This window comes from Sinocyclocheilus rhinocerous, unplaced genomic scaffold (genome assembly GCF_001515625.1).
Source record: "Sinocyclocheilus rhinocerous isolate Xijiao unplaced genomic scaffold, SAMN03320098_v1.1 scaffold153, whole genome shotgun sequence".
NCBI lineage: Eukaryota > Metazoa > Chordata > Actinopteri > Cypriniformes > Cyprinidae > Sinocyclocheilus > Sinocyclocheilus rhinocerous.
This window is the reverse complement of record NW_015660878.1, coordinates 1,663,847-1,674,814: the sequence shown is the minus strand read 5'-3', so window position 1 is coordinate 1,674,814 and position 10,968 is coordinate 1,663,847. Positions and strand designations below refer to the sequence as shown.

The following is a 10,968-nucleotide window of genomic DNA, read 5'->3' as shown; positions in this document are numbered from 1 at the left end:
GGTCAAATATGGACTAACCCAACTTTTGGGTTAAAAATGTAATTGAAAAATTTAACCCAACAGCTGGGTTAGTCCATATTTGACCCAAAGTTGGGTTGAAACAACCCAGCATTTTTTAGAGTGTAGGTTTAGGGGTGGAAATGGGATCCAGGGGGTGGAGATGGGTAGGTTTAGGGGTGGAAATGGCATCCAGGGGGTGGAAATGGGTAGGTTTAGGGGTGGAAATGGGATCCAGGCAGTGGAGATGGGTTGGTTTAGGGATATGTAAAGTGGGAGGAGTTATTACTATGTAAGTACACAGGTATTAGGGCCACTTAATATAAAGTGGTACCGGATTGGTCCAACGAATCGAATCATTCGGTTTGTAATGAGTAACGAACCGAAAGCCTCGTACCGAACGGTTCAATACGAATACGTTGCTTTATATCAAGAAAAGACTAATTAGTAAAATCTACACCATCCAGTCCTTTATTCAAGCCTGTATTTCAGTCAGCATGTATCATTGATTAGTAGGTGGGCTTGTTTTGCCTGTATATGGGCCACACTGAGAGAGTCTCTGCTCTGTAGTCTCAGTGATATGACCAGTGAATCTGGGTCAGTTGCTTTCCCTTGAGTGAATCTCGACTAGACTATCTTGTGAGTCAATGTATAGAGAGCCAAAGCTCTAGAGATTGTAACATAGTTGATAAGTGCATGTGTGTAGTAGAATTTGGGTCTGGCTTCAGTGTTAAAGGTCTGAGGGGTGATTCAGAGTTAGCATCTGGTGCTGCTCTGGAGTTATTTAAAGGTGTAGAGTATCATCGAATGCAATAAAAAAAAATCATGATTTTTTTCAAACAGGTTTCCTGAAAACATTCTTCTCATCTGCCATAAGATTTAAATGACCCTGTTAAATCTGAAAAGCCTGAAGGAAAGTTTATCTTAGTAAGTCTCACCTTGAACCACATTTTCCACAGTTTTAACAACAACAAAAAAGTATATATATATATTTTCATTTATGTTTTCATTTATGTTTTTGTGATTTATTTGTGGATATAACATTTTCAATTATATATATATATATAATTGAAAATGTTATATCCACAAATAAATCACAAAAACATAAATGAAAATTGGGTGACACTTTACAAAGGTTTCATTGACTGAGACAGAGCCGGCGGAGCGGAGAGCCAAGGTGGAACTGGCGAAGCAGAGGGCCAAGGTGGAGCAGTGAGCCAAGGCGGAGCCATCGGAGCAGAGAGCCAGGGTGAAGCCTGCGGAGCAGGGAGCCAGGGCGGAGCAGTAAGCCAAGGCAGAACCAGTGGAACAGAGAGCCAGGGCAGAGCTAAGGACCACCATGGCTGAGCAGGCAGAGCAGAAAACCACCAGGGCGGAGCTGATGGTGCAGGATACCACCAAGGCGGATCAGGCAGAACTGGAACATAGAGCACAGAGAGGTTAACAATGGCCTCAGCGGCCGTAACAAGACTGGCAGACAGTTCAGAAATGGAATCTTTAGCCATAACAGGGTGAGCAGAGAGTTCAGGGGCAGCCTTTTTGACCGTGGCTGGAATGTCAGAGAATTCAGAAACGGCCTTCTTAGCCGTAACAGGATAGGCAGAGAATTCACAGACGGCCTCCATAGCTGTGACAGGACAGGCAGAGAGTTTACAGACGACCTTCTTGGTTATGACAGGGCAAACAGAGAGTTCGGGAGAGGCCTCTTCGGCCGATTCAGAGCAGGATAAAAGTTCATAAGTGGCCTCCGTAGCCTTGACAGGACAGGCAGAGAGTTTGCAGACGGCCTCCATAGCCGTGACAGGACAGGCAGAGAGTTCACAAACGGCCTCCATGATCTGGGAGGAACAGCTAGGACGTGACGTGACTCTGGATGAACAGCTGAGACGTGACGTGACTCTGGACGAACAGCTGAGACGTGACATGACTCTGGAAGATCAGCTGATATGTGATGAGATTCTGGGAGACCAGCTGAGACGTGACTTGACTCTGGACGATCAGCTGTGACATGACGTGACTCAGGAAGATCAGCAGTGACGTGACTTGAACCAGGAAGATCAGCCGTGATGTGACTTGACTCAAAATGATCAGCTGTGACTTGACTTGACTCAGGGATGGCAGCAGTGACGTGACTTGAACCAGGGAACCACATAACAAGAGAGCATCGTCCATACTGTCCCTCAAACTACCGTTAAACTCCCCTCCAGGTAACAATGATTTAGTTGGTTCACAGAGTCCAAAATGGAACAAGTCCTTAAACAAAACTTCATCATAAAGCGGTACTTGATATGACAACTCACAGAACCGGTGAACATACTCCTCAATAGATAAGCCTCCTTGACGAAGATGTAATAGCTGGTCTACTGGGTCCATGCTTGGGCTGGGTTGCTGAATAAAGCCGCTGGATCCAGGTGGGGCTGGTGATTCTGTAACGATTGAGGTGTCGTGACAACGAAGTGGGGATCCAATAGCAGGCTTTATTAAAAAGAGCGTAGTCAGGACAGGCAGGGTCAGATACCAGCAAACAATAACATCCAAGGCACAGACAAAAGAGTAATCCAACAAGACAGGCTATGATCAGGGCAGGCAGCAGTCAATCAAAAACAAGACAGTCCAAGGATCAAAACACGAGAAAGGCAAAACTAGGAACATGGAAACTAGAAAACACGGAAGGGCTAAACATTCAATCACCAGCCATGACAGAGAGTGTGTGTGTTATTCTTATAGGCCTACTAATGTGAGACAGCTGTGAACTGATGATGAGATCTGATGAGAGACAGGTGATGCACTTGATGAGTCCGGACAAAGGATTATGGGAAATGGAGTCCTGAGTGAATGGCAAGGTACAGCTGGAGATCATGACACATTTGTTAACAGTAATTTCTAGATCAGTTAACATGAACTATTACCAGACTTCTACAGAATTTTTATTGATGTTAATTGTGAAATAACACGCGCAAATATGAACGTGGTTTTGCGCAGCTTGTCAGTGAACAACGGCTCTGTGTAGTTAATGCTGCTCAATGTGAAAGCCCGCAGGTGATGGAGATTTACCGCTGATTACAGAACCGGCTTTTCTGACAAGATGCCGGTTGGGGGAAGTCGTGGCCTAATGGTTAGAGAGTTGGACTCATAACCCAAAGGTTGCGGGTTCGAATCTCGTACCGGCAGGGATTGTAGGTGGGGGGTGTGAATGTACAGCGCTCTCTCCCACCTTCAATACCACGACTGAGGTGCCCTTGAGCAAGGCACCGAACCCCCAACTGCTCCCCGGGCGCTGCAGCATAAAAATGGCTGCCCACTGCTCCGGGTGTGTGTTCACAGTGTGTGTGTGTTCACTGCTGTGTGTCTGCACTAAGGATGGGATAAATGCAGAGCACTAATTCCGAGTATGGGTCACCATACTTGGCCACATGTCACTTCACTTTCACTTAAATATCGCATGCGATTTTATCGTGCAGCCCTAATAAATATAATTACATTTTCAGTCAAACATTACTTTTTAATCTCTCATAATGGTGTTTTTAATTTAAATCTCATTTCTACAATATGAAAGCTTAAAATTGCTCATTGGATTTTTATGGCCTATGCACCTATTAACCTTGTTTGAACTCCTTTTAATGTGCAGTGAGTTTCAATTAAAAACACAAAGCACAAAGAAACACGACTTCAAAGTTTAATAGTAATTTATTCTAACTGCTTTTGCATTGACTCATCTCCCCCTGTCGCTCTCATGCCCACATATTGCCTCCGTACATATATACAACATATATTTACCACTCAGGTTCAGCTGAGCTCATGGTCCAGTGAGATCATTTACATCTAGTTCGGTGGACCTGTGTAGGTGTAGGTAATGTACAAACCGCCACTGAATACTGTGCAAATTATCGCCACGTCATTCCCCTCAAACACAAAAGTAATACTGTTCACTCAGTATCGGCCATAACGAGAACTAAATGATCGACTCCGGATACAAATTCACTCCTGCCTGGTTCTCAACGCCTTGTTATTTTATTCCATATCAAAAATGTCAAAACATTGTGAGCTAACTTCAGCCCACACATATATCACAAGCCTCTCGCCGGGCCTGCGCTGTTTGTTCCTCCCGGATTGAAACAATTTTTCTCTCCTGTTCTCTATATCTCCTCTCCTCGCGATCACAAATTGAGGCAGGAAATTGAGAGAGGAAGGCAGAAAGAGAGAGGGGAGAAAATGAAAAGCCCCTCGCTGCTGGACCTCCTGCATATTTCCTTTTGTTAAATCATTTTCGGCTGACTCGCTGCAGGAAATATTCTCCTCTCCGCTTGCTTCCTACACAGCTCATTAGACCTGAAGATCCCCATCGTCCGTCAAACCCACAGTAGCTGAGTAGGGAAGCTCTCGTGTCCTGAACCTGTGCCTCATCCACCTCCAGAGAGAGGAGGCCACCTTTGTGTTATCTCTCAAGTGCAGGATTGCAGTTCAGTTTTAGGGTTTATATCCGAAACTCCATTTAAATCACGTTAATGCACTTTTTAGAGCTGGTCCAAATGGATTTGTGTCACATAAAAACTATGGAGGACATGTTTGTTTAGTTGTATTCCTACAATTTAAATGACCCTGGGCTGTGTGAACGGTCTTATGGGAAATTTAATTGTGTTAGTCAGACTCGGGGCTCATCTTGTCTCACATAACCAGATTTTAGACATAGTCTCAAGTTATTCTGGACAAAAATTGCTCAGTTGTCTGAGATGTGAAGTGACCAAAAACATTTTCTAGGTGGCTTTTAGCAGTATTTTTTTATTTTATTTTATTGTGTAAAAATTAAATAAATGGTAATAAAATATATGAATAACATCAAATATTAAAATAAATGTTAATTTTATACACATATAAAATAAAGTGAATATTTTGTATTTAAAATTAAATGCAAATAAATAAATAAATAAATAAATAAATAAAATAATTGCTCAATGTAATGGCTGTACCAAAATGAGTAAAGTGTTTAAAAATATGGAAAAATATGCACCACTGAAGCTGAGACAGGGCTCACATTTGCTCTTACATGTTGATTTTACAAAACTGAAAATAATTCGGTCAGTCATGTTTCAAATGTTTCTATCAGAATGTAAGATAAAAAAATATATTTTATTTCTGGTTTTATTTTATTAATTATTTTATTTTATTATTTAAAATATTTAAATAAAATATTTAAAAATGAAATAAGTATATAATACTTATGTATAATAGTATAAAAAGTATACATACATAAAAATAATAAAATAAATGTGTATTTTATACATATATAAAGTATGTAGAGTATATAAAGTATATAAACAATATTTTATATTTAAAATCAAAAATCAGAAAAGAAAAGAAAATAATTGGCTATATGTAATGGTTTTACCAAAACTACTAAAATGTAGTAAAATGAAGTAAAATGTAAAAACTAGCTCAATATGCATGTGCACCACTGAAGCCGAGACAGAGCTCACATTTGCTCTCGCATGCTGATTTTAAAAATTGAAAATCATTAGGTCAATCATGTTTCATTTGTTCCTCTTGCATGCTTTATTCAAGTGTGGTAAAATTTGAAACGGGTAGAATGTAGGACACCTGTCAGAGCCAGTGCGGCCATCAAACCCGGGTCTTCTCCTGCTACTGTGGGTTAATCTTTGAACTCCCTCTGAGACTCATTAGCCATTTTATTTCGCTAGTGCTAATTATGAGTTTGTGAGGGTGGCGGCATTTGCGAAATACAAACTGGCCGCCCCTGCTGTGCTCTTGCCTTTCCATCAGAGCAACCCACATTCATACAGTCACATCGGCACACTCATGAATATATACAAAAAACCTCTTAAACGCATTCAGCCCACCTGTGGTGCGCATCTGTTCGGCAGCACACACCTGGAGAGAGACCCCCGCAGTCGTCTGGCGCAGAGGAAAAGATGTAAGATTATGGAGTCTTACTTTTTCAAACAGACTGTAGAAAGCCTTTGCTCAAGACCCATACTAAATAAGCAGAGAAAATATTAAAAGTCTGAAGTTTCTCTGTGAATTTTTTCACTGTTATATTTGATCTTACAGAAGCTTTCTGTGCTCGAGTTTGCCTTCAGCAATGAATATTAATTTAGGGATCCACAATTCCTTTGCGTTCCGATAATTGTTGGTGTGGCTCACTTTCAAGTGATCGAATGGACTCAGGTGTTCTGGATTCACCAGCTGCACCTCTGGACCCCCATAAGGCATCATTATCATACTAAAGCAATGAGAGCCATTCGGTCTCCACTGAGAGGCCATGAACAGCATGGTGGCCCCTACAACCATTCGTCATTAAATTACTGTCTGCTCCAGCGTTCTCCAATCACTAAACCCCCTCAGGCTTAAAAAGTACCTTGTCCAAAAGGACAAATCACAAATAAGGTCATATTTCCTCTTGAGAGCCTCACATGTTCTGTTACTGATATTGATTTTGTGACAAAGCCAAAGGTTATTTGCAAAATATGCAAATATACAATCTTATATGCATTCGTTCAACATTATCCTAATTGCTCACACTGCAAGCAAGTATATTTATATTGCTTTATGGTAAAGATGTCAAAACAAAATAATCTATGCAGAAATGAAGATTGTTTTCAGATAATAGGTTTATTTTTCTTAGTGCATTGGTAAATAGCCTATATTCAGGTTTCTTATTATATAAAAATATATAAATATTATATTTAATATTTACATAATATATAATAATTTATATACAAAATATATTGCATTTTGTTGATTTATGCATGAAACAGGAAAAACTATTTGTCAGCGGTGTAAGAAAATTAAATCTCTTTTAAGATATATTCTCCAAAACCATGTCCTAAAATATTGTGCCGTTTTTGCTTCTCAAGTACATTATTTATTCTAAACATATTCAAGTATTTTTATTGGAAAAATGTTTGGGGTTCGAAACTGTTTGTAGTGCAAGACAAAAATATTTTATTTATTTATTTGTTTGTTTGTCTGGAAAAAAGCAAAAATTACTGGTGAAGGAATTATTTGTAGTGCAAGGCAAAATATTTATTTTATTTTACTTTATTTTTTTAATGTTATTTATTTTAAACATATTCAGATATTTTTATTGGAAAGTTAAAAAAAAAAAAAAAAAATACTGGTTGAGAAACTGTTTATACTGCAAGGCAAGAAAATATTTTATTTTTGTTTTGTTTTCCTGAAAAACTGACCATTGAAGTCTGTCTGCTGCTTCTGTTCTTGCTATACATAGGCAACAGATTACATTTATTTACCAAATCCCTGCTCAGTATGTCCCAGCAGCTCTGACTGAAGAGCATCAAGCGGTCATGAACAGCAGTCATCTTCATCCATTAAACAGCTCCTCTTTGCATCATTCCTGAGAGAGGCAAAATCTTAATATTCCCCTCAGCAAACTAGCGCACAGCTCTGGACTAGCTTGTAGAAATGTCATTAGCAAGCTGTGGGGGTCACGTTCCCAGCCCTCTAATCGTTTTTCAGTGGGCTGCTCTCCTACCCACTACAGCGGCATGAAAAGGTGTTCGTTCACATTATGCCATGCATCACTCTGATAGACAGACCCCCTGGGCTCTTCATTAGACCTCCGTTTCCGGCCAGATTGTGTGTGAGGGCCAGGGTTTGAATACGCAATGGGCCTTCTGCGCAGATCAGGAATGAGCCGAGCTGATTGGATGGCGTGAACGGAAGTGTAGGATCCTTTGCACTGGCTGAAATGCAAGAATTGTGGCCATATGTTTAATAAGAATTGTGTGCCTGATACATGCCTTTGAAAAATACCAAAAATAGTAAACTAAAAAGAGAGACCACTTAATTTAACTCAAAATTTCAGAAAGCAAGCATTTAAATATGAATAATTTAAATAGATAGATAGATAGATAGATAGATAGATAGAATAGAATAGAATATTGTAACATAACAGTTTCGGAAATTTGCAGAAATTTAAATAAAACTGAGAAATTAGTTTATTTTTCTTAATCCATTGGTAAATACATTGGTTTTCCTCTTATTGTATTAAAATATATAAGTACAATACAATATTAAATATTTCATTTACAAACAATAATACATATTGTTGATTTATGCTAATTTGTTTAAAACAATATTCAGGTATTGTTATTGGGGGTGGGGGTGGGGGGCTGGTTAGAAAACGGTTTGTAGTGCAAGGCAAAAAATTTTACTAATTTTTATTTTACTTTATTTTATTGTGCAAAACAGTAACTTTTCAGAAAATTTTTACTCAAAATATCTGGTGCAATTTTATAGTTTGAGTACTTTTCCAGACCCGAAAAACTGACCCATTTTTGGGTCCCATTGATTCCATTATATTTTTGTCCATACTATGGAAGTCAGTGGAACTCGAAACCATTTGGTTACCAACATTCTTCAAAATATCTTCTTTTGTGTTTCACAGACCAAAGAAAGTCGTACAGGTTTGAAAAACATGAGGTAATTTTCATTTTTGGCTGAACTATGCCTTTAAGAAAACACACTCATATAAATTCGTTGTGGTATTTTTAAAACATTTTTAATAATAATATTACATGCATCAGAGGGCTAAATAGCATAGCTCATCCCACACAGTTTGTGCTATGGATGTAAATAATACCTCAAATGACATCAGATTTTGCCTGGTGGAATGGTGGAATGGTGGAAAAAAGTCCCTTAGACTCAAGCCATATATAGACCTTTTGTGAATTGCTGCTTAATTATACTACCATTATATTCCAATTCAGATTTTCTAACCCATCATTAGGTGTAATATTAGCCTAAATAGCAGCAAGTTTGCTCACCATTCACAGTGAATTTGCTGAAACAGTGAATGGGGTCAACAGGAGGAAGGATGGAGAATGGAAGACAATGAAAGGGAGGAAAGGAATGGAGAAGTGAAGTAGCTGCATGCTGTAATCCGGCTAAGCAGGCGTTTCTAATGGCCCTCTCAGTGTAAGACATTTACCGCCTCAAAATCCCCCTCACAATAGATCATTCTAAATAAATCCCTCTGCAGCACTCTCCAACACTGCGCTCTAGCAGTGCTTGATAAATGGCAGTGTGTAAACTGAGGTGATGTTTATTGAATCTGCGAGAGTTATTCATGCTGAAAGAAGCATTTTCAGCAGTTTGACTGGAATTTTCATGGTCAAATACATTTCTGTACAATTAAGCCAGTTCATTAGTATTAACAGCACAGCCATCTGCTACTCACAACAGAAACCCCTCTATAGGACTTTAGATGAGGAAATCAGCTATAAGGGGAAAATATGTCATGATAATGAGATCCAAATATAGGTTCAGTCTAATTAGATACAATGATAATTTCTCACCCATTTCCAGCCATTTATTGTAATGTTGAGCAATGCAATGTTGCTAATATTTGAATGCAAAGAATTTAAACCTCACCTGACTAATTTGGACCAGGCACAGACAGATGTTTTCCCTCTTTGCTTTTCCACAGATTCCACCAGGTCAAAGAGACACAGAAAAGGTCAAGCTCACAATGTGTTGTGGTTCTCTGCTTTTGCTTCAGGAACCAGATTTTATGTTGAGCATCAACTGACAATCCAGCACAGCAAAAAAACAAAAACAAAAAAATTAACAATTTTAAAAAAAGAAAAGGAATAAATGAATTTATAAATATTTCTACAAATTTAATTATTTATTATTTAATTAAAATTATTAAATGTTATTATTATTATTATTGTTATATGCATTTATGTACTATATATGTGATTATAAATAATAATAAAATAATATAAAATAATAAATTACAAAATAAATCATATAATATTAGACACACACACACACACATTACAGAAACTAATATTTTGTAATATTAATGTTGTCACAGTTGAAAGTATGTCACTCAACCTGTCTTAATTTATTTGTTTCTTTGCAATTTTTTGCCATAATAATGCTCGAGAACACATGCTTTTGACAACATGCTTTTAAAAGGTTTCATTTCAGCCTTTGTTTTAAAAATTAATGTGTGGTAATACTACTACAACAATACTAATAAGTATAATATTTATAATATTATTTATAATAATATAATAAAATATAATAATATAATAAACAATTTTCTATTTATTTATTTATTTATCTGATGTGCTTAATAATCATAAGACACTTCATTGCCTATTAAGGAAACATTTACAAAGAGGGTTCTGATAACATTAACTGTTTGTGAATTTTGAGTTGCAAACCATTGGATTATTATGGTATATGAAAACTGATCTTCACTAGGTTCTACAATTGCTTTCAAAACATCATATATACAGAGAATTACAGAGAGAAAATGACGTTTATTCAGCTAAAAGAAAGAGAGAAATAACAGGTGAGATGTTTCTTAATGGAAGGTGCTGTCAAAGCTGGACGGCACCATCTAATTTCGAGGCTTCAAACCACACCCAACTCTGCAGCCAGAGAACAATGAACAAAAGCATTGCGATGGTCTACAAAACCACAAAGAAAAATGTTTATTTACATTTTTCTCTCTCTTCATTTTTTCACCCAGTCCAAAAGATTAATTTGCTATTGCTACTATAAGTGAAATTAAATTACAAGATAATTGCGATGTGTCAAAGAGATCTTTCTCTCCAGAGGATGTCCCTCCCCCATCCCGTGACTGATGTCTCCGCCACCTTTCATGACCTGAGTAATGGATGGGGTGATTACAAAAGCATGTACCCAAAAAACACGAAGAGAAATATTCTGCTGTCCTCCAGAGTCGCTCCTTATGTACGCACATCATGAGTTGTTGGCTAGCATTGGTACAAGTATAAAATATGAGTTTAATAAAATAGACAGTGTAGCACTGGGGCGCTGTTGTGTCACCCATCATATCTTAATTCATTGATAAGTCAGTGCTGTGAAATGGTGGAAGCCAGTGGCACATCCCAAGGGCAGCCTCGTGTTTCGTGTAGAGCAAACGTGGAGTGTCATTAGGTTAGCTTGAGATGG

General features: G+C 38.0%; 1 protein-coding gene across 1 annotated transcript; it reads right to left on the bottom strand.

The window, feature by feature from the left end:
- Positions 1–1,124: 1,124 nt before the first annotated feature.
- Positions 1,125–6,303, bottom strand: LOC107725507 (extensin-like). Its single transcript, XM_016534781.1, has 4 exons — positions 6,157–6,303; positions 5,853–5,907; positions 2,298–2,423; positions 1,125–1,414 (listed from the first exon to the last, which is right to left on the bottom strand). The coding sequence occupies exons 1-4, from the start codon at positions 6,301–6,303 to the stop codon at positions 1,125–1,127; spliced, it is 618 nt and encodes a 205-aa protein (XP_016390267.1).
- Positions 6,304–10,968: the final 4,665 nt, after the last annotated feature.

Excerpts from the sequence above, each read along its gene's own strand:
- LOC107725507 (XM_016534781.1), bottom strand. The coding sequence starts at position 6,303 with ATGGTTGTAGGGGCCACCATGCTGTTCATGGCCTCTCAGTGGAGACCG. Across the intron at positions 2,424-5,852 it reads CGAACAGATGCGCACCACAG|AATCACCAGCCCCACCTGGA; the intron begins GTGGGCTGAATG and ends CAATCGTTACAG. Across the intron at positions 1,415-2,297 it reads GGAGTATGTTCACCGGTTCT|TTCTGCCTGATCCGCCTTGG; the intron begins GTGAGTTGTCAT and ends TCTATGTTCCAG.